At 44.0% G+C, this 27,999-nt stretch overlaps 1 protein-coding gene across 1 annotated transcript; it reads right to left on the reverse strand.

The window, feature by feature from the left end:
- Positions 1-723: 723 nt before the first annotated feature.
- On the reverse strand, positions 724-27,967 carry LOC308393919 (kinesin heavy chain-like). The gene is made up of 26 exons (XM_080877973.1): positions 27,145-27,967; positions 23,355-23,442; positions 22,477-22,550; positions 19,760-19,864; positions 19,415-19,463; positions 19,277-19,332; positions 18,929-19,016; positions 17,935-18,059; positions 17,729-17,833; positions 17,491-17,639; positions 14,730-14,878; positions 11,115-11,296; positions 10,685-10,753; positions 10,391-10,597; positions 10,143-10,295; positions 9,851-10,048; positions 9,650-9,767; positions 8,447-8,511; positions 7,311-7,420; positions 6,695-6,796; positions 6,551-6,611; positions 5,713-5,784; positions 5,535-5,639; positions 5,202-5,418; positions 4,352-4,463; positions 724-4,202 (listed from the first exon to the last, which is right to left on the reverse strand). The coding sequence occupies exons 1-25, from the start codon at positions 27,268-27,270 to the stop codon at positions 4,375-4,377; spliced, it is 2,862 nt and encodes a 953-aa protein (XP_080734099.1). The 5' UTR covers positions 27,271-27,967; the 3' UTR covers positions 724-4,202; positions 4,352-4,374.
- Between the last annotated feature and the right edge of the window lie 32 nt (positions 27,968-27,999).

The following is a 27,999-nucleotide window of genomic DNA, read 5'->3' on the forward strand; positions in this document are numbered from 1 at the left end:
CAAAGACTTTAGAGACTGCTAAGTTTGTTTTTGTCAGGCACGATGCCCACAGGACACCGCTGCGGCCGCTGTATGACGGCCCGTTCAGGGTTATTGAACCGGGCCAGAAACATTTTGTTTTGGATTTTGGGGGTCGAAGGGAGACTGTGTGTGTTGACAGACTTAAACCAGCACATGTTCTTCCGGACAGTGATGTAGTGCCGGCCCAGGCCCCTCGCTGTGGCCGACCTCCTGCGCTGGGGTTGACAGTCTCTGGTTTTCCCCCCAGGACTACCCCCGGACCACCAACGTTTGAGCCTCCTCCTGCCTTTCCTGCTCGCCTTCACCAGCCTCGTTCACAGGATGGATCTTCCTCTGCCTGTTCTCTCCCTCCCAGGTTCAGTCGTGCAGGTCGTTTGCTTAGACCCAGGGTCCTGGACTGAATGGAGACCTGACTGTGTGTTCAAGGGGGGGTATGTGTGGCGGACCACCAGGTGGCTCCACTCACACACAAGTTGAAAGGAAGTGTGGGGGTGGAGATTTTGGCGCTGACTATATGTGAAGTTCTGTCAGTTAATAAAGTTGTTGGAGTGAGACACTGAGACCTCTCCTGTCGTTGTTACATACCTCCACAATATCACGATGAGACACCTGGAAGTTGCGGTTTTCTTCTAATTTTGAAATGCACACAAAAAAAGCAAGTTAAATAGATTATCTTTATTAGATTTAATTGCATCAGTTGTAAGATATATATTTGGATACACGATGCTACAGCTAAAACAAAAAATGTACAACATGATGAGGTAAATGCATCCTGTACAGAAACTGCCCTCCCTGAGCATGCCTTTAACACAACAAGCTCTAGTCCATGCAGTTACATTCACTTATTCGTCGTCTGTGCTTGTTGCTGTCCTGCAACTAAGCCATTGCGAAAGTGTAACATTCTACAGCAACATCCACAGAAACAAAAGCAACTAGCCCGAAAGTCACATTGCACAACTAAGGCCCAGTCCTACCCGAGGCGTCAGCCTTATGTTCAGCAGGGTAGCAGTCAAGTGTGGCAGCACTCATCCAGCCCAATGACTGGTCGAATAGTGGCAGTCATCAAGCTCAATAACTGCCACTGGTCAAGAAGCTAATTCAAAGGGTGGGGGTCGTCATTAGAAGAGTAGCAGTCATCAAGCTTGACTGTAGGGTATCGTCCTCGAGCTTGATGACTGCTACTCTTTGATACCTAAAAGAAACTAAAATGGTAGACTATAACCAAAGAACAACTGTAATTGGGCCTTTTACACTGAGACAATAATGTACATAAAAATATGTTAAACAGGCACCATAAAGGAAAGCAGCACAAACGTCTAATGTACCACTAAAGGGTCAAGAGGCCTCGTTAAATTACAGTCTTGACGTTAAAAAAGAAAGTTACAAAGTCACAAGTCAATGTAGAGAAATGTGTTCATTTCTAAAGCTGGAGTGCTGTTTTGATGATTTCAGTTTTCTAAAGGCAAAAACTTATCCAGCTTATCCACTGAGATTTTAATTACTTTGGCCTGAGGGGAAAAACCTTTTTTCTGCCTTTGAATCTGTTTTTAAAGACTCTGACTGGCCAATCAGAAACTTTACAGATTGAGTGCAGACTATTACAACAATCCAGACGCTGAAATTGTGTGGGGAGAAAAAATTTAAATCAGCTTTAAACCAGAGTTATAAACCAGGCTCATAGTCCTAGGAGCAACTGATTGGCTGGTCAGTGTTCCTCAAGAGCTACAGCAGCGCAATTTAATTGTATGAGATCCCTCTTTGCAAAACGACAAAAAAAGAAAAATCTTTTTGAAGCCCAGAGCATGTTTTCTAAAACCAAATCAAAGGGTTTCTTTTTATTGATTGTCACCTGTAATCAAACAAAAGTGTAAACACAAAAGTTATAAAATCTGGAAGACAAGACACATGCAAAGACAGTTGTGTGGAAGCATGTTTCTGCTGCCCAGCTCCAGCAACAACCTTCAACATCACCGAGGTTAGAAACTTAAAGGCCCTACTTTGAAACAAATCACATCCATAAAAGTAAGCATGAAGCTACATCCTGCAGGCAGTTAGCTTAGGTTAAAATGGTGAAACAGCCATTTTTATTTTAAGTTCTGTTTCCAGAAATAAATATTCCACTCACTGCATCTAAGTGCTTTGAACCTAGCATTCTCCCTCATGGATGCACTGGGGGCCACTCAGTGTTCTGTTTCTTGCCCAAAGACACTTTAACACGAACACAAGACAAGCCGGGAGTTGAACCACTGACCTTCCAATTAGTAGATAATCCACTGCGGTGTACATAATGACTTTTAACAGTGAAAGAACTACTCATCCAATAATACAATCAAATCCTAGATTCCATAGCAACCGACTTCCAGCCTTCTAGAATTTAGTGTTTGTAGTTTGTATTGTGCGTGAGTGGTCAAGTGTAGCCAAGTTATCGATGTGGCATGGTGCTATGTTCCTGACTGCAACTCGTCCATTCTGATGTTTGTGGGTTTACACATTTCCAAGGTCAATGTCATTCAACAGCAACTTGTAAAGCACTTTGAGGGCCCCGAAAAGCGCTATATAAATGCAATCCATTATTATTATTATTAACTTCCACCAATCAGAGATGCCGCTGTTTCAGTTAAGGATTGCGGGAAGAGTAGTTCTTCTCCGTTATATTATAAATAATACATTAATGTTTTATGTCACATGCCATCATTTTACAGTTTAGTAGCTTGTAGTGAGTCTGTTTTTGGTGGGTACAATTTTTTGGTCCATAGTTAAAATACTTCTAAAAAATATGGATGAGATTTTCAATTCAGGATCTGTAAATAAGTTGTAGATGTTTTCCAAAATATGCAGGTAGCATGCATGTTAGGGCTACCCAGCTAACAGCAGAAATCATCTTCAGGCATTGATGTAAATGAGCTGGGGCGTAATTTGCTGATTATGCGTGTTAAATTTTTTTGCAATGAGTTGTAGTTAACACACTTAGTGATTACACTGTCCATAAAGAGCTCGGAGCAATTATCAACCTAATGGTCGCCATTTAGGCTACGGAGTGGGATGAGGCGTTTATCCATAGTAAACTGTTGTCTTCGGTGTGACTGCCATTTTGGAGGGATGCTGCTGTAGCGTCAGCCACATAGGCCTAGAGACCAGGCAGCAATCATCTGGCAACCACTGGATCACAAGGGAAAAATGTGTATTTCCACCAACCTAATGACAAGTGGCTGTTTGCAAAGAGGTATATAGGGTACAGGACCAAAGATCTCTGTGATTGCCATTCCCTGGTCTTTATGCTAACCTAAGCTAACCGTCTGTTGGCTGTAGCTTCATATTGATCAGATACACTCGAGTGGTGTCACTTCTGTCATCATGACGACTGAGAAAAAAAGGAAAAAAGCAAGTTGTTTCCTAAAACGTTAAACAATACTTATCTAAAAACGGACACGTTTGCCTTCTCCTGTAAAGCTGCGCAAACCTAAAACTTAAGCTTCATTTTCATTTCTAATACAGGGCCTCACTTATAAACTTCGAGCTTTTAATCCATCCATCCATCCATTCGCTTCCGCTTGTCCTTTTCAGGGTCGCGGGGGGGCGCTGGAGCCTATCCCAGCTGTCATAGGGCGAGAGGCAGGGTACACCCTGGACAGGTCGCCAGTCTGTCGCAGGGCTAACACACAGGGACAGACAACCATTCGCACTCACATTCATTCGCACATTCACACCTAGTGACAGTTTGGATTATCCAATTAACCTATCCCCACAAGCTGCATGTCTTTGGACGGTGGGAGGAAGCCGGAGTACCCGGAGAGAACCCACACAAACACGGGGAGAACATGCAAACTCCACACAGAAAGACCCCGGCCTGATGTTGGAATTGAACTCAGGACCTTCTTGCTGTGCGGCAACAGTGCTAACCACCGTGCCACCGTGCTGCCCTGTTGCATAATAACGACAATCTACCATCAGAAGATCCAGAAAACTAAACTTATAACAGCGAATGTGTTATAAACGAGGCCTCTGAGATCTACATTCAGCAAATTAAATATGTCTCATCAGTATTTACACAATGTTTGGATGGTGCTTCTCCGAGCGATGACAGTCTGTCGTGAAGGCCTCCCATTGGTGCTCCAAGAGGAGGGGCGTTGCTTGTGGATCCAGGTGGGGTGGTGAGCATGCACTGAGTTGTTTATGGTCGTCTGCAACAAGAGGCAAATCTCTGAGACTGTCTTATATCCAGTTTATGTGTAAGTGATATATTTGTTAACCGCCCCCTGGTGGTAGCCATGTGTAAGACAAGCAAAGGAAATTATATTTCGTAAAATGGAAAACAGATTTTTGCACTCACAGGATTATGTTGCTGTTGTGGGTTCAGTTGTTATGAATATCAACACCTCCGGCTCTGATGGAGCTGCAGATCGGGGAGGACAGTGGATGATGTCCGGGCCGGATAGGCTTTGCTGAAAACACAAAAAAGAGAACATCTTGATCCATTGGCTGATTGATCTTTCTCCCAGGGATCCATATTCAGGTCTGGTTTTTTATCCAGTGTTTTATTTTTTTGTTTGTTTGTTTCAAGTTTAAACCAGCTCAGATATTTCAATTTTTCTGGTTGAAATATCAACTGCAAAAGCTACTCTCAGAGGGATTGAATCCCTGACTGCCCTTCCCTGAGTATAGTTCTCCTGGAAGTCACCTGTTAAAGTGGAGTTCTTCCCCACCTCAGTCACCAGGGTATAATCTGTACTATGAAACAGGTTTAAAATTGCAGTTTGACTTGGGCTGACTACAATCCCTCTCAGACAAATTGGAAAATTTTGCAAATATTTGAGTCAGATTGTGCTGACCAGATTGTGCATCTATTTGCAATAGTGTTCTCAACACAAATGGCTGTAATCTGTGTTTTAAAAGCACAGCAACAAAAGCATCAGTGTCCAGGCCACAGAAACAATCCTGCCAATCAGCATGCTTTCAGCAAAACCAATTTAAATTGCTACTCTTTAGCGTAAAGATGGTTATTTAAACATATAGAAGTTATCTAGAAACACTATCACTCATTCGGAAATGTATTTGTGTCCAGGTTCAGCTACGGTGCTGGTGGCAGGTTTCACCCCTGTGTGAACCGGTCTTCTTTGTCCGACAGCTGTCACATGAGCACATCTATTTCAGTGAAATAATAAATGGAAGTAAAACCTCACCGATCTGTGCAGAGTATCCCCTCCTGGCCATGTTCTTGGCCCGCACAGCCTCTTTGATGCGGTCCACCTCCTGCTGGTAGCGCTTGCGGTCCCTCATGGCGTTCTCCTTGGCCTCCTTCAAGGCGTTCTCCAGCGCTTTGACTCGCTCGGCTGTGGCTCGCAGACGCTTCTCCAGCTTGGGCAGTTCGCAGCGAAGGTCTGCGTTGTCCCGGACCAGCTGAGGGCGGCGGCATGAAGTTACTGAGCATTATTTTATCGCACTGTATCTCACAGCGCTCAGCATTTCTGTTTTATAATATTTTTATGGATTCAGCCTCTGTATAGCAACCGTACCTGTTTGTGGACCTTAGTCAGCTGCTCCAAATTGTTCTCCAAGAATGAGATTTTCTGTTTCTGTGCAATGTTGCTGAGTCCCTCCTCACAGTCAAGCTCTGCACTCTTATAATAGAGGAAAATTACACCAAACTACATTAAACGACCAGTCGTATGTGTCAACAGTAAAAAGATCTACCTTCTTAACCCGTGCAGTGAGGTCCTGGACGAAGAGTTTGCGCAGGTTGTGCAGAGTTTGCAGCTCTTTGGCCTGAGTGAACAAGAAGGAAGTGAAAGCTGGAAGTTAGACCCACATAATAGTTCTGGGATTTACATTTTGCCAGAGGGTTCTTCCTTTTTAAAGTGAGTTCTTCCTCCCCACTGTCGCCAAGTATTTGCTCATAGGGAATCATCAGACTGTTGGTTTTTTCCTTTTAATTCAGTTCAGTTGAATTCATTTGTATGTAAATACTCTTAAATTAAATTGAACTGAATTAAAGATGTCATCAGGTTTATTCTACCATCGGCCAAACCTAGGGTGAAACCTGAAAAAGCCATGGTCATGTGAAGTGGGTGTTTTGAACGGCACTTCAGATCAGTGCTTCGTAAGCTCAACACAGCGTTGAAACACCAGTATCCAGCTTCCCATCCCTACTCAGGGTATTCAATTAAATTCTGTTCCATTTATACAGCATCAAATCACAGCCGTTTGAGGCTCGATCACTGAAACTCCCCTTTTTATGTAAATGTAAGAAAAAGAAGTGCACTTTTAAGAAATATGTCCGAACGACTCTTTGGGATGAAGTTGTGAACAGCTGGATCAATGAGATGCACTATACTAACAACATTTCTTTAATCCTCTGACTTGCCTCTATTCTCATTAAATATATTACAAAGCACTGTTTTTGAGTAAGCCTGCATTGGTGCAGACTTCCAGCAGTTTCTTTGCTTTGCTATGTGACTAAACAGACATCTAAGGTTAGAACAGCTGTGACTTCAAAGGTGAGAGTAGTTATGGGGCCATCACTGAGTCTCACCACAGTCTCCTCCAGACCCTTCAGGTCCTCTCGGGCCTGCTCCCTTTGTTCATTCAGCAGCCTGTACAGAAAACAGAGCAATAATCAAACCATGTGACACTTTTATTGTCTCAAATTAACTCTAAGATGCTTGTGTTCACCTACACGAGCCTCTCCAGCTTTGCATTCTTCTCCTGCTCCTCCGCCTGCAGTTTGTAGTAATCCGACATGAGTCGCTCCTGCTCCAGTAACAGCCCCTGATTTAGACTGAGAGGGAGAAACTGTTTTAATAAATACGCTCTCTAGTTTCAGAAAATGTGGTTTGGAATCGAAGCATGTTTAGTTGGAGGCTCTAAAGTTGCAGGTTGAGGCCTTGAAAGTCACTTTCTAGTCATGTTAACTCTTCTTTTGAAGCAGAAGCTGACTTTGAGCCCAGATCTTTGATCGCTTTCAGGCAGCAGCTCCTTGCTCGCACTTGTTCTCTGAGCTGCTTCTTCTCCTCAGTAGTCCCCCTTTGAAGACAACCTGAGTGGAAATCCCTACTCTGAGGGCTGAGGGGAATATTAAAATGGGTATATGTGTGTATCTGCTCATGGCCTGAGCTCGTCTGAAAAGATCAGGATTTGTGTAGAACGGTTTCAAATCTAAAACCTGAGCACATCTGTGGGTTTCCCTGTGATATCTCTCCCCTAATCTCCCATCGTCTCCCCCCTGCTGTGCTGTTACATCCTCAGAGTTGGTTTGTGTGCGTCAGTGTGTGCGTTTGCTAATGTTTTCTCACTCTCTGAGCTCGTCCAGCATCCTCTGTTTGTCTTCGATCTCATCCCGCAGGCGGCTGAGCTGCTTCTGATGAGCCTCCCTGTGGTTCTCCAGCTGCTCCTCCAGCGTTTTCTGAAGACATAAAAACACATTAGAGCTGAGGTTGGCAACATTATTCCCTCAGAGGACACTGAACAGAAACATGACGCACTAAAATAACCCTATGATAATCCCAAATCCATGATCCAAAATACAAGAGCTTCCTGTTAGAAGCTGCTCGTTTTTCTGGGTCAGTCTGGAGCACTTAAATACTGGATAAACCTATGACATGGACTGTGTTAGACTGTATTAGGTCTAACACTTTAAATCTGGCTACTTGGAAGTGTCTCAGCTACTAGTTAGCTAGTTAACAGTAACTAGTAGTTAACTACTAGTAGTTAACTACTAGTTACTGGATCTCCTGCCTTCAATCTGACCTGGAACATGAACAAATATGAACAAATGTCTTGAATCAACCCTCATGTCTTTACGCTTTACTTCCAAGCCGCCAGATTTTCTTTTTTTTCAATTGTTTTTGAGCAATAGTTCTCAGGCTTTCTGAAGCTCTTTCAAAGGTTTTATTTGGACATTGGCTGCTTTTTCACTCATTTGCAGTCCAGTGCTTGTACCTGATCATCTTTAGAAGCATTTTTCCAGCTGCATTTCAGCCAGTGGTGGTGGAGACCTTGTTAAAATTATCAACTATGAAAACAGAGAAGCACCATCAGATTTTGATACACCATGCAAAATCATCTGGAAAGCATCTGATTGTCAACAGCTTCATTTTTCAGCGTGACAATGATCTCAAACACATTGTTAATGCAGTAAAAACACACAGTGGAGCACTATCAGTCATGGATCGGCCTCCCCAGAGCCCGGACCTCAACATTACTGAAGCAGTGTGGGATCATGTTGACAGAGAACAGAACAAAAGGCAGAAACATCCAAAGAAGAGCTTTGAATGTCCTTCAATAAGCCTGGAGAACTATTCCTGAAGACGACTTAAAGAAACAACAAGAAAGCTGCCTAACAGAGTTCAGACTGTGCTGAACTCTGTTAGGTTCCAGATTTTAATATTTTGTAAAAATCAAAATCAATTTTGTGCTGTATTTTTTTTACCTTGATGTCATCGTCTCCGCCCGCTCTGCCGATGTCCTCCTTCTCCTTTTCCTCGTGCATTTTCTCTAAAGACAGAATAATTGTGCTGTGTCAGAAACTGCAGGCAAATTTACTCACAAAGCTAAACTCTCAAACTTCAAACTATGAGATATTTTACTGAAAGACAATTTAAATCAAGACAAAAGACTTCCCACCGGGGGTCAAAACATAGACTCACAGACTCAAACACAACCAAAGACAAACCCTCACCTTCATAGCGTAGTTACTCAGCCCACCCTTTTTGTCAAATTCATCTTAATCGTAAAAAAAAAAAAAACCTCTGATGTGCAAGACTATATCACATCCATCGCCTGGATATGTCATAAGGTGACTGTCTTCTTCCACAAAAGCAAAAACCAAAGAAAGTGTAATGATGCTTGGAACGCATGAACACAGTGCACACACAATACACATGTGAAATTTGACTAATGTGGATGCAGGGGTTAAAGACGGCCTCAAAGGTTCAGAATGGCAGTTTAATGCACATTACTGGCAATTATTTCTTATGTGCTGCAGACTGACTGCATGGACACATTTGCTCAGTAATAATAAAATAATAAAATCCCACGGCCCACTTATACCTTCATGTGATGCGTTCATGGTGCAGATGCAAATGAAGTCGTAGTTGTGATACTTCAGTGTCTAGCTAGTGATAGAGCAGCAAATAATAATCATTATCATCATTATTATTATTATTATTATTATTGAGTAATTATTTTCACCACACAGCACTGATGCACCTGATCCTAAGGTCCCCCCGCCTGCCAGATCCCACTTTAGCCCCTGTGGTGATACTCAGACATAATATACTGGCCACTCGTGCTCAGAGCACCCTGCATGTTGTAAGATACAGTGTCGTTAAGTCCTAATCTATGTGATACTCCAGTGATGGATAAAGTTCAAATTAAAGACCTTCCAGTGCTTTCTTTGTGTGTAACTGAGGTATAAAGAAAACCTAAAAAACACACTGATTAAATAATGGTTATTGAATGAGTAACAACTAAAAGGATAAAGTTGTGTCTCATACATTAGAAACATCTTTGTCTTTGTTGTTTTGAGCTTTTCTTTTTTTCGGGGTGGGATGACATGTCAGCTGTGCTCATACTGCCTAACTGTATAAATGAGTCTGGTTTTTAAGAGTCTGTGGAGGTTTCTAGGACCGACCTTGAGCGTGCAGTTTGGCGAGCTCTTCGGTGAGAGCGTCCTGACTCTCCTCCAGCTGCCTTTTCTTCTGCTCCATGTTCTGCATGTAGTCGGTCAGAGACTTTATCTTGGCCTGATGCTGCAGGGACAGCAACACGTGACTGACACTCTACCAAACCCCAGGAGAACTCTGTTAGCGTGACGACGTCAGGTGACGCTTACCTGGGAGATGAGCAGCTGACAGGACGCCAGCTCCTTCTCGTTCGCCTGAATCTTGCGGTGGGCGTCGGCCTGGGCGCTCTCCAGCTGCTTGCTGCGGTTGACCAAAGACTTGACCTCGGACTTCATCTTGCTGATGTAGAGGCGAGCAACGGTAAAGTCCTCCTCCAGCGCCGAGCCGTTCCCCTTCATCTCTGAGCACTGAGAGGGAAGGAGGACGGGCCGGGTTAAAGGGTCATGTGTCTGTTTCGGGTAAGGTTGGTAAGGTTTTTGTCATGTGGACGTGGGTGCTCACCGCAGCCGTCTTGACATCGCTGGTGCCGATGATGGCACCGATGTCACTGAGGTCTCTCAGCAGAAGGTTGAGGACCTCGGCAGCACGCTTTCTCTGCAGGCCGTTTAGCTCCTGCAGCTGACTCACCTCCCTCTCAAGCACCGACAGCAGCGCCTGAGGATGCCGCCACAAAGACAGCCTGTCAGCATGCCTCTGCATCGCTGCACTTCATGTGTAATCGAGTAGTATTCAGGAAAGTCACGACCCACCGTCTTGTGCTGCAGCTTCTCGGTAAGCTGCACGTTGGCTTGGTTTCGCTCCTCCACCTCTTGGCTCTTCTGGTCGTAGTTAACTGCCAGCTCCTCCAGGGCCTGAAGCACCTCCTTCACCTCCTCCTTGGCTAGCTCGTTCTCCATCTGCAGCCGGCACAGCTCCTCCTGGATCTTGTCATAGTCGCGTCGTGTTGACGCCAGCAGCTGCACAGATTTTTTTTAAAAACACGTGTCAGAGGAAATACGCAGGCATGCTCTATCATTACTATTAACCTGAGCTGGGAGACAAACCTCTTCTTGATCCATCATCTGCTCCTTGAGTTTCTCCGCCAGCTGACTGTGTTGGTTAATTTCGTCATCCTGTCAGCGGCAATAAAATATACAGAGTTTCAGGAATTGTTTAAATAACAAGGGCAGTATGTGTACATGTAATCCCTGTGAGCCCAAAGCTCAGGCTTCAGACTGATCGAACACTCTTGGCTCTGTGGTTCATCATATAGGTATATATCAGCTATATGATATATATATATAGGCAGGTGGTTCACATATATGGTGAACCACCTGCCATTCAAATCTATTTTTATGAGGGGCAGCCAATCAGAAGGAAGGGGGAGGAGCTAGAACACTTTGTTCCAGACAGAAGATGAATAAAACCCATCCTGAGATAGCTGTATGTGACATGTTTACAATAAACCAGCTTTAGCCTCGTCCTGTTGCTCACCTTGTCATCCAGCTGTTTGTACAGGTTCCTTACGTCCTCCTCGTACTTCCTCCTCTCGTCACCGGAGACGGAGACACCTCCTCCGGCTGGCAGCAGGTTGTCGATGATGGGAGTGTTGTCGTACGGCTCGCTGCTCCTCTGATCTTTAGAGCTCTGCTGCTCCTCCTCAGGAACGTTCTCCCCTGCGATAGGAACTCACTTGTTAGATATTCTACTCATGCATCCATTATATTCACACATGTTAGTGTGACGACGTTTTAAACACTCTGATCGTGCCATATGTTGTGGTATGGTGTCACATCGAGTAGCACCATAGTTGTTACATCATGCCTCAGTGCGTCGCATCATATAATCTTAATTTTGTGGAAGAATTTTTAAATCACGATAAAAGTCTAAATACTGTAATAAGTGCAATAACTAAGCCTCAGTTTACGCATTTTGAAGTAACAAACCAGATGTTGATGCTCAAGCAGGCTTCATAAATGAAGTGGGAAGAAGGGTTCACCTCTCTGAAAAGAACACAGCAGCATAGCTTAGGGTCTGCAAAGATGCATCTCAACAAACCACAAATTCTTTTGGACGTTAGAGACTAAAGTGGAGACGTTTTACTGTAATGCACAAAACCAAATTAATCATCTGCAACGTGCGTGTAGGGTAGTAAATCCTGGCAGCAGTCCTTTAACATAAAAGGAACAATTGTTGCCTTGCAGTCAAGATAACACCAGGATACTGTAGTTTATCAAAGTAAATTAGATAAGTTATTATCAGATAATTAAAATAAACCTGATGCATTTCCTGAAACATCAGGTTTGGGAGCTGGCTACGTTTGTAAGCCAGCACACAACTTACTATTATTATTACTATTTTTACAATTCTGATGATTTTCCTTCAGGAGAAAACTGCATCAGTTATACTGACTGAGTGAAATCATGCTGACTTCACCAGTGTTTGTGTGATTATTGATTTTCTAACTGTGGGTTTGGTGATAAAAGCCAGCAGCTAATGAGGAGATGGAGCCGAGGACAGACTGAAGGAGGCGGAGAGCTGCTTCCTTTTAAACGGCAGGGCAGGAAGCCAGCGGCTGACTCAAACCACAAACACTGTATCAACATGATGTGTGTGTATGTGTGTGTGAGAGCGCTGCATTTACATGTCAGGAGCTTTGGCTGCTGCAGCTGAGCTGATTTGATGCTAAGGAGGGGGAGTGTTATCAGCATCCACAGGGGAATTAAACATTAAAATGCATCAATGGCCACAGAAAGAAAGGGGGAGGAGGGGGGTGAAGGCGGGGAGGCATTAAAGCAAAGAAAGGACTGAGAGGAGGAGGAGGAGTGGTTACTATGCAACAGAAATGGGGGAAAAAGGGCGAGGATGCTGTGAAGGAGACCCTGCAGTCTCAGCAGAGAGGGAGGAAGTGTGGTGGGGAAACACACACAGGCAGCGTGGCGTCCTTCATGGTGGGGTTATGCAGAATCTACAACATTCGGGCAGGACAAGGCGTGAGCCGATCAGACCCCACACATTATCACAGCGGCAGATTAATCTGAGCAGTAATTACATGTGATTTCCAGACGTCACAGACTGAGCATGTGCACACACAGCTACCTAAAAGAGCCTGTGCGGTTAATGACACTCGAGTTTCTCAGGCCGCCGCCCACTTTTTTTAAATTTCTGCTTGTTGGCATGCATGGAGAAAAAAACATTTTCTGTGTGTGTGTGTCACAGAGAGCATCTGACTCTCAAAGGTCAAAGGTCAAAGTCTCCTAAAAACAAAGTAGCAGCTACTAGTACACACCACTACTGCACTATTTAATCATCAGCAATTCATTTTAATCTCTGATAGCTTTAATAGGGGTTTTTCCTTCTCACTGTCACCAAATGCTTACTCACAGGGTGGGTGTCGTCTGACTGCTGAGGTTTTCTCTGTATTATTTTAGGGTCTTCATCTTACAGAATATAAAGTACCTTAAGGGAACTGTTGTTGTGATTCGTCGCTGTATAAATAAAACTAATTTTAAATGAACGTTCAAACGGTTTTAGAAAAAAGAGAAGGCGAGTTTTACTGGAATATTCGGCGTATCACTGTATAGCAAAGCATTCACAACGTCTGAACACAGAAAAATCAGCAACTCCTAGATTTTACTATGTGCATTTCACAGTTTGAGCTACAGCGGAAATTTAAATGGTTCATGTAAGATGAGAATTATTTTGTAATTTTACAGCCAAATATGACAAAAAGTCCAGACAGTCTGTAAGATACTCGGGTGATAAAGTGTCAAAGCTTTTCAACTTTTTGAAGCTGATGATGCTCCAGATTGGAGAGCAACAGCTCCTACAGACCAATCCAATCTCAGGAAAATAGCGTCACCACTCCTCAGGTCCTTCAGACCTCGGTGCACAGAGAAATAAGCAGACGAGCGGTGAACGAGTAGCCACGCTCTGCTAGGTATTCACATGTTAAGATGTAAGGAAAGGAGGCTGCTGATGATGTTCCACTTTGATTGCTTTCTGTGTTGTGAGTCATTACAAAACATCCATCCATTTCCCTCCATTTATCCAGAGTCAGGTCGCAGATTGCGCAGGTCTTTCCAGACATCCTTTCCTCATCAACACTAGATGAAATATTTAATAACTCCAGTGACTTCTGGGTCTATCGAGGGTCTCTTCCCAGGTGGTACGTCTCCACCAGTTGGATGGGGTGCTCTGATATCCCCTTATTGTGGTTGTTTCTCATGTTGAGACATCTCAAATAGAACGTGTTGAGCACTTTTTTCCTGCCTGGTGCAAGTTCAGCCTTTAATTTTAAAGTCTGCCCAAAGTCCTTACAGGTCTGGGTAAACCAATCTATCAGGCTTTGGAGGTCCCGCTGTGATACGAAATCATGGCACCTAAAGGATAGTTCAGGGGCGTAGGGAAGGAGATGCCGAACAGCGTCAGCACGAGAACGTAACCTTGCTGGATCTCTAACACTAAGGAGGCAAGGCAGAGGAGCTTCTTCTTCTGTTCTCCGTACCTCCTCTGGAGTTCTTGAAGGGTCGACGTGCCCAGAAGAACTCCAAAGAGAGGCGTCGAGGAGGCCACCAAACTACCTCTGGGGAGTCCAGCTTGTACCCACAACCCTGTTCTTTTAGTCACTACCCAGAGCTCATGGCCATCGGTGAGGGCTGGACCGTGGATCACTCGCCTGCTAAATCAAAAACTCTCTCTTGGCTCTGTCTTCACCACGACTGTCCATCCCACCCTTCGTCCACCTTCCCATCACACGTTCACAAAGCAGTTGCTGTAAAACTAGGGCCTCTTTATTAGCTTGGTAAACATCTCAGGCTGAGGTCTGTTAATCAGGACTCTGTAATAAGTCCCACCAAGCAGCAACTGTGCAACAGAAGGTGGGTTCCCTTTGAAATATCATTTATTTAAAGGTATAGAAATGAGTGCACAGGAAGCAGAAAGGCAGCACGTTAACTATTCATAACTTACTGTGGAGCTGTACGATACAACAACAATGTATGTTTGTCACAAAAACCCAACATCCCACTGCGTAACCACCGATCAACACTCAGGAGCTCACAGCAGCTGTTTCCTTTAATCAGCCCTTGCAGGCCGCTTTAATCTCACCGTTTCTCCAGCGGTTGAGTTCAGCCTCCAGCCTCTGGATGATGCTCTTCAGGTTCTTGTTCTTCTCCTTCTCCTTCTCGTATTTCTTCTTCCACTCCTCGGCCGTCAGCTCCAGGTTCACAGACACTGTGTTCTTGATGGTCTTCGCTCTGAGCGGACACAGACAGTAAGCATTAGTCTTTTAATTAATCTCATCGTGCCTGATTGTTAGACTTCTTCTCTGGACTCTATTGACAGTTTGTTCCAGCTCATTGAGTTAATATAGTAATCGAATCAAAATACTGAGCTGAACTTTAAGTGTGGTTCATCTTACAGTAATGGACAGGGGTTAGATTGGGATTAAGTTTTAGGCATCAAATTCCACCTTTATGTTCCACATTCATGTAACATCTATTAAAGTGTGTTTGATTCAGCAGCTTAAATCAAAGAAAACTAATAATCTGGTGACTTATTTGTGATTATTCCTGCTGCACAGCTACACAGGATCTCAGTCTTCCCCTGCCCACCAAATGTCAAGTTAACCCCTGATTACAATGATTAAAAACAACATTTTCAGGTTTATTTTCCACTACTTAGTTTCTACTTCTTTAAAAATCATCTGCTGAAAACAAGAGCTTACAAAAAAACCCCACACAGGCAGGAATTTGATCATCTGACCATGCAAGTTTGCAACATTCAGCATGATCAGATGAAAGTAGTCGGAGCATCCAAGAGTTTACGCCTTTTTTCCCTTTTCCCTGCAGGTAAGCATGTTTTTGCTGTCTTAGTGGAAATAAAGCAACACATTTTACAGCTGTTTCTGAGTGTGTTTTCTACCTTTCCACCTAATACAGTCACTTCCACATGCTACATGTGTGAGTCTGCTTTCTCCCAGAGGACCTCCGCCCCTCTCGATCTTTCCTCTCATGATGGAAATCTCCTAATTAATTGAATTTCCTCTTAGCCGAGGGCAGATGGTTGCATAGTAATCAGCCTCTGTGACACTGCTCAGTCTGAACTCACTGATCAAGGCTCAGTGGATTTCAGCTTGATTTTTAAAATAAATGATTACATCGCTGCTGTCGAGGATCTTTACAGACGCGTCACTTTTATGAAACTGTAACATCTAAAGAAGTGAAGCAGATGAATGAAATGTGCTTCAGAATGAAGTGTGAGGAAAAAACTGTGTAGAAAATAGAAAATGTTCATTATTCTCAGTTTTACATGACGTGAAAACAAGAAGGCGGCAGTGTCGGAGTCTATAAATAAGAATAAACCCAGATGCACAGCGGGAATCTCAGAGCCATCTGTTTGCTAGTTTGCACCAAATGAGTCACCGTGTACCTTCGCAGATGGACTGGATACACTGATACTCTCCCACAAACACAAACAGCAACTCTGTGTTTGATTCAAAACTGACTTTAGCTTTTTCTTTTGTAATTGTTACGTTTTTCGTTTGCAGAAGTGCAAAAAATTTGTCTTGTAGCTATTTGAGGATCCAGTTTCCTGCTTCGTAACAGCTGTATGTGAGGAAAGGTTTATATAACCTGAGTCAGACTTTCTTGTCATTTTTAAGGTGGTCTCGAGCAACAGTTCTCCAGGCTTTCTGAATGTCTTTGGCTGTTTTTTAAACTAATTTTCAGGCTACATCCACATGTACCCGGGTATTTTTGAAAACGCAGATTTTTCTATGCGTTTGCACCTTTCGTCCACACGTAAACGCCGTTTTTGGTCACTGAAAACTGAGATTTTCCTGCCAGGGTGGAGATTTTCGAAAACTCAGTTTTTGCATTTAGGTGCGGATGAGGAAAACAGAGAAAACGCAGGTCAAAGGTTTTTTGACGTCACACTGTGCGCCACGTTATTGTTTCGGTGAAATGAATTTCTACAATGGCGTACTTAGACAAAATACTGTTAATTGTACTCTCTGTAGTGTTTACATGCTTACATATACACACACAGTTTCTGTCCCTCCACACATAGTACTCAGCCATCTTTGTCTACTCTTTCGCACCCAGGCTTCTAGACTTCTGATTGGCCAACATTTCTACACAGTTAGGAATATATCGCCACCTGTTGCTTTGGCACGTTCCTAGCAGCGTTTTCCTTCGTTTTTGCGTTTATGTGTGGACGGGATTTTTTTTTTTTTAAACAAAAACGGAAAATCTCCGTTTTCAAAAATACCCGTGTACGTGTGGACGTAGCCTCAGTCTAATCATAATTTGCTCCAATTTCTTTGGTTGAATCTGTGAAAAATACCAAAGATAACACAGTCTGACAGGCATAAACTAGTATTTTTGGATCAACAAGGTGATTCCCAGAGAGCTATTAGCTAAAAACTTGACATATATGAGCAGTGTGTGCAGTGTGGCCTTAAAAAATTAGAGGAAACTGAACAAAAGAAGAAGTGGGACAAAAAGTATCTGAAAGTATGTGGCGGATGTGGTTCCACTGCATAGGAGTAGAGGTGCAGTGGGTTCGGGGAGCAGTACCAGGGAAGGGGCAGGGTAGTTGGAGGTCTTTGATGAACATAGCTATGAAGGAGGAAACTTTTTTTGTGTTTCTCTTCCTCTGTTAAAAATATGAGGTGGTTGTGGTTACTTCAGATGAAACTGTATATGGTGGTACGTAAAATCTTAGCTGTTTAAAGGATGAAAGACTCCTTTTTAAAATTTCTGTTGTTTTTTTTATGCATTAATTATGGAAAAAATGGAAAAAAGAAAGTAAAAAACATTGCCCTGTTTTGGCACTGAGTACATTAGACATAAGAGCTCGCAGATACCTCTGTCCAAACATGAGCGTGGACTTGGTCTCGGCCTCGTTGTAGATGGACGGTGAGCAGCAGATGATGATGGTGGTGCGACAGTTCCCTCCCAAAGAGTCCTGCAGGATCCGAGTCATCTTACTGTCTCTGTACGGCACGTGGGTTTTCTGAAGAAAAGAAAATACAGCTGTGCTGAGGTTTTCTAATATTTCATACTTCTTCACTTACATACGAAACAGAAGTGGGATGGACTTACGGTGCCCTCAGCCAGAGCTGAGATGACGTTTCCCAGCGCTGAGAGAGATTTGTTGATGTTCTTTGCCTCGTCCAGCACCGCCCCCTCAGCTCCCGTCTTGCTCACCTGACCAAACAGCGATCGAACAGGTTATCAATCAGCTTTACAGCTCAGGAAAGTCTTGAAGCAAACCCTAACGACACGTTTCTGATCTCGCTTGGACCAACCTTCTCGCTGCCAGCCAGGTCGACCAGGTAGAGCTTCCCAGACAGCTTCTTCTCCGTCTCTACGTTTTCCTGCTTTATGTTGATGAGGAAGATGCTGTGGCTGCGAGAGCTGTGCTCGTTCATGTCTACAAAATTAAGCAAAAAAATCATTACAACCGCAGAAAAGAAACCAGAAAAGGCTTTTTATCTTCTTTTAAGATTTCAGGTGAAATTAAAACATTTAAATCTAGATATTGAGGTGTTTCTGCCTCCTTAAGAAGTTTCAGGAGCTGTGCTAAAATCCTGACTTTTAGGGCTTTGCCGCTAACTTGATGGATATTAAGAGGTTAAAGGACCTTTTGTGTTTATTCTGGGACTCCATACAAATAGTTTTGAACAATTCCCAGCTTCTAACGAAGCAGATTGGCTGCCCCTCGCCTAACTTCCATAAACACAGAACCTGTTGACTTTAAGCGCCACCTCCTCCCACCACCTCAGCCTGCAGGGATGAGCAGAGCGAACGCGTCCATCAACACAAAGGAAGAAGGTCATCATCGACTTCAGGGAGAAACTGCCCCTACCCTCCTCAATATTAAAGGTGACTGCATGGCGAAGGTTTCCTCTTTCAAATTATGGGGCCTTATATCACTGTGGACCTCTCCTGGTCAGAAGACACAGTTACAGTGCTGAGGAAGGCCCAACAGTGACTCCACCTCCTGTAGAGTTTCTCGGGAGGAACAAACTGGAGGTGAAGCAGCTGCTGATGCTGTACAGCTCCACCACAGAGAGTCTGTGTGGATAGACCAGCTGCTCTACAGTGTGAACCAAAATCTGAGGAATGTCTCAGCAACTTGTCGAATCTATGACGATTCACGACAGCTCTGAAGGCAACAGAAGGTCCCAACATGATACAGGCAAGGTGTATCTAATAAAGTGGTCAGTGAGTGTAGAAATGAATACCAGGAAACCTTTTAAAAATGTGCCGCTTTTGAAGCAGACATATAAAAATACGTACTGGTCACTGCTACATGCCGATTGGATTTGCCCTCATCGATGACGTCCATCACCTCCTCTGGACTGGACACAAAACGCTCAGTGCAGCCCTGAAAAGGAGAATCATGACCTGCAGCAGCCAGTGTGGACATGAGCATCGATTACAGGATAAAGAAAAGACCGAAAAATCGCAGTTTTAAGGTTTTTAGGTGTACTAAACCTGCACACACGACTAAAACGGTAACTGAATCATTCGTTCATCTAAAATTAAACATTCGCTGAGTTGAAGCTCCAGCTCAGGCACACGGGGAGATTAAATATATAAACCTCTTCACATGACTGTGTCACAGCTCTCGCTCAGCTCACAAACCTTCACATAGGGCACTCTGTTCTTGTCTTCGTGGACGGAGAGGTTCGTCTTTGACACTTCAGACAGAAAAAAGATCACAAAAGTCACAGTTTAAGAAAAACAGACTGCTGAGTGCTTCAGATAAACAGCCTCTCTTACCATCCAGCAGGTCTCGGATCTTGTCCAAGTAGATTTCAAAATAAGAGACCTGCATAGAGAAACGCATCTGTCTCACAAATCTAAAAACTTTTAATTCATTGCCCTGAACATGAATTCATCTTCCTCACTTTGTCAGATTTAAGGTCTTTACTGCACCGTAAACTCAATCATTTACCTTTTATTTCACATAAAACATTTTTGGGTTGTGTGTGCTTTTCCTTTCACAGACTTTGTTAACAAACATCTCAGAGACGGCCACAGGCTGCAGGTCTCCAGTGCAGCGGCTCACACCTGACATTTAGTTCATTTTTCAGGAGGTAAACTGTGAATGACTCCTGTTCTCACCTTGATGTGGAACTCGAGGTTCTCGTCCATCGAGTAGATGTGGTCGAAGATGTCGCGGGCGATGCGAGGGATGATTCCCATCAGCTGCGGGTCATGCAGTTTGCCCTGAACACAACAACAGTCATGTGTTATACTACAGCGATGCAGTTTTTGCAGTCAAATCAAATCAAATCACTTTTATTGTCACATCACATGTGCAGGTACATTGGTGCAGCACATGTGAGTGAAATTCTTGTGTTCGAGCTTCACAAGCAACAGAGTTGTGCAAAATACAATAATGTAAACAAGCAAAATACAAGAATGGCTACATCTGAAACTAATAAATATATGTACAATATATAATAGTATATGCATTTCTGGATGTGTATACTAAATATTTTTCTACGTGTGTGTGTGTGTGTGTGTGTGTGTGTGTGTGTGTGTGTGTGTGTGTGTGTGTGTGTGTGTGTGTACACATATTTTACAAATCAAATAGAGTAAACAATAAATAAAATATATAAAAATATACAGAGTTGAATATGTGCAAAACAAGTGGCATTTATATACAGTGTGGAGTGCATAATGTTGAAGTTCCAGTAGTGAAGCTGAGGTGTCTATGACGTGTTCAGCAGTCTGATGGCCTGATGGAAAAAGCTGTCTCTCAGTCTGCTGGTACGGGACCGGATGCTGCAGAACCTCCTTCCTGATGGAAGTAGTCTGAACAGTTTATGGCTGGGGTGACTGGAGTCCTTGATGATCCTCCCCGCTTTCCTCAGGCACCGCTTCCTGTAGATGTCTTGGAGGGAGGGAAGCTCACCTCCAATTATCCGTTCAGAGCACCGCACTACTCTCTGGAGAGCTTTGCGGTTGTAGGCGGTGCTGTTGCCATACCAGGTGGTGATGCATCCAGTGAGGATGCTCTCAATGGCACAGTGATAGAAGGTCCTGAGGATGCGGGGGCTCATGCCGAATCTTTTCAGTCTCCTGAGAAAGAAGAGGCGCTGCTGCGCCTTCTTCACTGTTTTGTTTGTGTGTACTGACCACGTAAGATCCTCAGCCAGATGTACGCCAAGGAACCGGAAGCTGCTCACTCTCTCCACAGCAGCGCCGTTGATGGTGATGGGGGTGTGTACTTCTCTGCACCTCCGGAAGTCCACTATCAACTCCTTTGTCTTTGCGACGTTGAGGGTGAGATGGTTGTCTTGACACCAGTGGGTCAGGGCGCTGACCTCCTCCCTGTAAGCCGTCTCATCACTGTTGGTGATAAGACCCACCACTGTAGTGTCGTCCGCAAACTTCACAATGATGTTGGAGCTGTTAGTGGCTGTGCAGTCGTAGGTGTAGAGTGAGTACAGGAGAGGGCTCAGTACACACCCCTGTGGAGCACCAGTGTTCAGTGTGATGAGGGATGAGGTGATACTGCCCAGTCTGACCACTTGGCGTCTGTCAGACAGGAAGCTAAGGATCCAGCTGCAGAGGGAGCTGCTCAGTCCTAGATCCTGCAGTTTCCTGTCCAGCTTCGAGGGAACGATGGTATTGAATGCTGAGCTGTAATCTACAAACAGCATCCTCACATACGTGTCTCTCTTCTCCAGGTGTGACAGGGCAGTGTGTAGTGTCAGGGCTATGGCATCATCAGTGGACCTGTTGTGGCGGTATGCGAACTGTAGAGGGTCAGTCTTTTTCATGTGTGTAACATGGCTCTTTAATGCTGCCATATGTTGAGGGTGGTAAATACATTAGAGGGTTTCCTAGGCAACCGGAGCCTGAAACGTCCGCTGGTGACCAACAAATGGTGACTATTTTCTCGTTCTCGTTTCTCTTTCCTCTTAACTCCCCAAACAGCTCCAGCATGTTGCCGTGTTTCTTCCTGTTATAAACGACGGGTTATTTTTACCCACAGTCCCCAACTGCTTGCTCACAGAGGATGTTGCGATATAAAGCATGTTGAGTTGACTGTTGTCATGACCTTGTGCTATATGATTTAAACTGATTTTCATTGTTATTAGCTGAACAGGCGCGTTGCAAAGAAAGTGCATCCTCTGTCAGTTCTAAGGTTTCACGTAGCAGGACAGTTTACATTTTACTCTAGAATATTTTGGTATCGAGACGAATTCATGGTCGACTCAATGGCTGCAAGGTACCCAGGTCCTGGGGCTGCAAAGCCCAATTTTAAAGCCTTTTTAAATGAAGAAATTTAAAAAAGAACATCTGGGTTCAGAAGTGGACTTAAAAGTTTGACTTAAAGAGGGTGAAGCAGAGATCAGATCAGAGAATTAAAACCAGGCTTGAGGATTAGACTCCGAGCTGAAGTTACACTGGTGACATGTCGAAATGACGAAGAGCTCCTCTGACCATTTTCTACTCATTCAATTTCACTCCTTTAAAACACACACTGAGTTGGACGTGATGATTAAAGGCTTTTCCAAGATGTTAACCTTACCAGCTTTTGATTCCTTGAATCCTACCCCTCGCACGAGCCTGAGTGGGTTTCCTGTTGGCAGTAAGCCTGTTACACAACGCCCGCTGTGCTCTAATCCGCCAACTGTTTGAAAGTTCCAAATAAAAGTCACCGCACGTCTTTACACAAAGGGCTTTAGAGAGTATTTGCTGTCACTTTGATAGTCTTTAGTCACCTTTATGTAAAAAAGCTGTAACTTCAAAGGAATGAAACCCCTCTGCAGCTGACATCTGGTCACTAGGGTTTAAGAGCACACATGATCTAATGAGCGTCTTACCTCCATGGTGTGGGTCTTCCCGGAGGACGTCTGCCCGTAGGCGAAGATGGTCCCATTGTAGCCGCCCAGCACATCTGGAGTAGCACAAAGACACAAGGGTGCAACAACACAGTCAGACACAGTCAGACACAGTCCAGCCCGCTTCTCCGGTAAATGAGCACTAAACCTTCACAGTTATAAACACTAGCGCATCCATCTACTGATGCTACCTGCAGAGATTTTTCAGAGGTTATACTAGAAACCAGTAACTGTACGCTGGGTTAAAGGACATTTCAACTCCTAAAATGCATCTAGAAGAGAGAGGAGGCTGGAAGAGAAGGACGCACAGGTGTGTCCTGTGCAGAAGTGCTTTTACCTTCAGTGTATAGGAGGTGTGGCGTGATCAGGATGGACAGGATTAGAAATGATCAGGGGGACAGCTCGGGGTTTGGAGACAAAGTTAGAGAGGTAAGTGAAGGTTTGAGCATGTGCAGAAGAGGGACAACCCATATGATAGACGAAGGATGTTAAAGATGGAGCTGCCAGGCAGGAATGGAAGAAGAAAATTCATGGATTCGTGGCATACAGCTGGAACATATAAACCCTGGTGGGAGGAGACATTTTTAAATAGCTGGCCTATGAATACAACTCTAACATATTACATGTACATATGCATACAATATCTAATAGTAATGATGTAGTTTTACTGCCTAAAAATGAATGTCAGCCCCCCAAAACTCCAGCATCAGCCCTGCTGCTCCGGGAAACACTCATTTCCATGGCTCCATTATGTAAAGCAACAATGAAAAAGGATGAAGAGCAGATTAAGTTTGTGTGCAGATGTTCGATAGATGACGGTTACATAAAGAGCTATGCTTCCTCAGTTTAAAGCTTCTTACCTTTCACTATCTGCTTGGCACACTGGTCGTACACTTGCTCCTGCGTCGTGTTGGGAGGCAGCACGCGGTCGAACACGTACGGTTTGCCCTGATTCACAATGACAAAGACAAAAACACACAGCGACAGGCTTCAGAGTCATCGCAGCACCGAACACAGCTGTTCCCAGTCGCCCGTGATATTTAAAACATGATTCACCAAACTGTATCAATAATGCAGATATACTGTTAGAAATAACCAGATAAGGGGGTTTGGCACGAAGATTCAAACACTCTGGGAAAAGGATGCAAACATGGATACAAAGACCGCCGACTTGTTTTGCTTTATTTTGAATTCTTTGTGACCCACCAGTCACTTCATTAGGTACACTCGTTTAACTGCTCGTTAGCTCAAATATTTAAGAGTCTCTGATGAGTCTCAATTTCTGCTGCAGCATTCAGATGGTAGGGTGACACTCTGAAAGCATGGATCCAACCTGCCATTGTATCAGCGCTTCACACCGCCGATGGTGGCGTAATGGTGTGGGCGGATATTTTCTTGGCACACTTTTGCACGATGTTTCCAACAACATGTTGAATCTGTGCCATGAAGAATTAAAGCAGCTCTTAAGGAGAAATGAGGAAGGTGTACCTAATAAAGTGTCTGTTGAGTGAATGAGTTTGGGCTTCTTTTGAGGTTTTATTGTCGTTCCTGGTGTCGTTGGATTTCTGGGTTCCTGTGTTCTATGCTTTCTTTACCGTAGCCTTTATTTCCTGCATCACGTCTTTGAATCGAGTGGTGATTTTTCACTTTTGGATCTCGTGTTTCTGTCAATAAGCTTCCACAGTGTTTCCCCAGCTGTTCCTCCCTGAGTCTTCCTCTCATTTATATACTTATACATATATATAAGCATATACTCCAATCAAAATGCTGATGGAGTTAATTCTATACCTGCTGCAAAGGACAAAGAAACTGAACTTCTCCAGTTTATGGACAAAAAAAGATGGTACTTGTAGCTGCCTCATTAGAGGATGTTTCTGTGGACATGCGTGATTGGTTGCTTTGGATTTTGGATTCAGAGCTTTAACCTATCAGTTTTCATCCTCTCTCTCTTTATCAGTGCAGCTCGAAAATGGGTGAAGCTGGGCCAGAAATCTCTACCATTTCTTCAAAATGCTCCAGTAACTGCCATCCATCATTCATCCAGCTCCTGACTCCTGCTCTAAGGGGAAAAGCCTCATTCCCGCTGCAAAAACGCCACCCTCAGCACTTGGAGGCAGCGGCAGCAGCACTCCGAGCCCCCAAAATACAGCAGAGAAACCCCTGACACAGACAGTATCCGGGTGTGTTTGTCGGTAATGTGCTTCTGCTCTGCTGATTGATTGCACGAGGCGGCGGTGCGCAAGTTTGTCCTGACAGAGGAGAAAGTGTTGCTGGGCGATTAAAGCAACTGCACGGATAACGGAGGGCTGCTGATGGAGGTGACACATCTTCGTCTTCAGTCACCCTCTCTCTGCAGCAGACTTTACAGAAAAATTCACCTTTTTCTTTAAGATGGTAGGGTCACAGAGAAAGCACAAATCTGATGTAAAAAGAAAAACTATCCATTTATGTACAAATAAATAAGAATGAGGTACCATGAGGTACAGGCTCACTAAGAATAAAAAGAACATGTTTTCAGAGGTCCTGTACAAAATAAACGCGGGCGTTTCTGAAGCGTCAGAGCATCAGGTGATTGAGGTCGGATCCTTTTAATAAGAGATCTGAACTGTTCAAAAATATTGAGGGAACACATGATCATCACAGCATGACTCGCAGTCAGTTAAACTCCAGGGATACCACTGTGCCTTTTTAGGAAGCAGAAACCAGTGTGGGTCCATTTCAGCAGTGACAGCAGGTGCAATGGAGAGACCGATTCACCCCAGGTTGCACAGGTTGTCCAACTCCTCCACCGAAGAGTTTTTGAACCAGTCTCCAGAGTGTGGAGGTCAGACGGACAGTGCTGAAGAAGCAAGGGGAGCGCTGCCAGAGCCCTACGAAATGACCCCCACCTTGCTCCTCGACTACGTGTTTCAACCACAAACTGTCGGAAACAGACTCTGTGAGGGTAGCGCGAGGCCCTGACATCCTGTAGTGGGACGTGTGCTCACAGCCCAGCGTCGTGCAGCTCCAATGAACGAGCAGGTCCACCTGTGAGACCTTTAGAAATGAGAGCAGACTCATACTGAGCACGTGCAACAGACGTGGAGATGCCTGCAACACCATGCAGCAGGACCGGTTTGGCAGTGGGTCAGTGACCTTCATCACCTGCATGAGGTTAGGTTGTGACACTAATTCACCCTGCCACTAATGAAGTAATTGTTCTGTAATTAAATGGGATTTCAGTGTATTTTATTTATAATTATTATGCAATTACATTTACCTACAAATACTTAAAGTTGATAATTATTCTGTAATTACCGCGTTATTCTCTGGCAATTTAACAGAAATGCCAACAATATTTGCCCACCTTATATCATAAGTATGCTGTACTTTTTGAGGGGCAGGCCATATCATGCATATTATACTATATATTACATTACACAGTACTTACATTCACTTAAAAGTACTTACATTTACAAATTACTCATGCAGTACTTAAATAGACTCAAAAGTAAAAATGACTGATGCGAAAATTACATTTACCTAAAAGTACCAAAAATTACTTACGCAGCATTTAAAAGAACTTAACATTACTCACATAGTACTAAATTTACTTAGTTGTTCCTGTAAAAACCTGATTTGATACACATGTATTCTAATGTGCCTACCTTTAAATATTGGTCTGTAAATAAAATTATACTATAATTTCTAATAACATACTGAATCACACACTTAGCAGCAGGCTGTATTATAAAGTGGCTTTTGAAGGAGGCAGTGTCTATGCTGGCTTACGTCTGGCTATATATACAGTATAGGCCTATCAACATGTAGGACCAGTAGACTCCCAGCTGTCACTGGTCTTTTAAATACCTCACTATGTATTTATTTGTGTGTGATTTCTGCTGACTGTATAACAAATAAAAATATCCTTGATTGTCTGCAGAGGAGGGCCATAAAGTCCCCCACATGCACCCACATCAGGCCTAATACTGGTGCAGTAGGCCTAGGATTCCTACTGATGGGTATAGGCACTTCCCATAGAGCTGAATCCAACTGAGAACCACTGAGATGTTACATATGAGTGCATCAGACAGTTTTGATCAGTTATAATAACATAAGTAACATCATACAGGTGTAAAGAGGCAGTCTTTATAGTAAGTAAATATTTCCAAGCTGCTGTAATGCTCCTCTGTACCACCAAAGACTTACTGCGTATTTGGCATTAGGTAGAGGTGGATGGATCGATCCATATATCGACAGTATCGATACCAACGCTAGTATTGGCGCCAGATCGATACTAGCGCAATAGGATGCTCCTCTGTTGCTTCTATCTTCTAAGTTCAGTATGAAGCCTACTGATTCATATTAAATTATTTATACATATTTTTTGTGAAAACGAAACAAAAAACCCCAAAAAACCTCAAATATGCGCTATGAAAAATGTCTTAACCTTTTTTATTTCTATTTTTTTATAGCCCATAGTACATATAGTACAAAATGTTTAAGTTAAAACAGTATCGATATTAGTATCGGTAATATCGATCACAACGAAATTTGCAGTATGGCTCAGCACTCTGTCTGGTCCGCAGGTGTCTTTTCCTTTAAATCACTGGGCGCGCACACATACACAGGTAAACAGCATTGAGGTGACAGCAGTGTGTGCAGACTTGCCGTTATGACCACGGTGTCGTCCTCTTTGAACTTGGGGATGTATTTGTCTCCTCGGGTAATTTCGGCCTCGTTCAGGGGCCTGAAGCGGCACATCACTCTCACCCCGCACTCCGCCGCGTCTGCCATGGCTTCTGCTGCTCCTACCAATGTTTACACCGCTCCCTCTGTCCGGTGGTGCCCAAAGGGAGGTTTAGGGACCTCCAGTGGGGCCTGGTCGGTTTAGTCTCTGTAGCTAGTCGAGAATTTTCCTGTTCTAAAGAAGGAGTGTCACATCTGTGTTCAGAGGAATTCAGCAGTAGGAAAGTTCCTCCAGCTTTTTAGCCGATGCGCAGGGCGTCCTTCATCTGAGCCTCCTCCGCTGCGCCATGGCCAAAGCGGACAAACCGCAGTGCTGCGTCTCGGATTGGAGCTCGGACTGCGGTGGAGCTTACAGGCCTCCTCGCCCCGCGGCTGTGGCATCGACAGCCGCGCGGAAACGTGGCGTTTTTACTAGGTTGTCAACGGCGGAGGAGGACTGAGCGGGGAGCTGTCCGCTCTGCAGAGACACCGAGTCCGGGGAGGGTGTGCGCGCACACAGCCGCATCGTCCTTTACCGGTGATCGGGGCGCGCGCTCGCACGATTTCGCGGCGCGTGCCTTCACCTCACATCAGCACCACCATCACTGAGTTAGTCACATGCACGAGCACTCAACCTGCTCTATATGAATCTTCATGTTTCTTCATATTTAAATCAACAGTTTATTGTATTTTTTTTAAATATACAGTACAAATAAGTGTTAAATCCTATATTTTAGGCAAATTAGAATATTTAATAACTTTTATTTTTGTTATCTATCTGCATCTTTGGAAATGTAA

The sequence above is a fragment of the Rhamphochromis sp. 'chilingali' genome (assembly GCF_963969265.1).
Source record: "Rhamphochromis sp. 'chilingali' genome assembly, chromosome: 3".
Taxonomy (NCBI): domain Eukaryota; kingdom Metazoa; phylum Chordata; class Actinopteri; order Cichliformes; family Cichlidae; genus Rhamphochromis; species Rhamphochromis sp. 'chilingali'.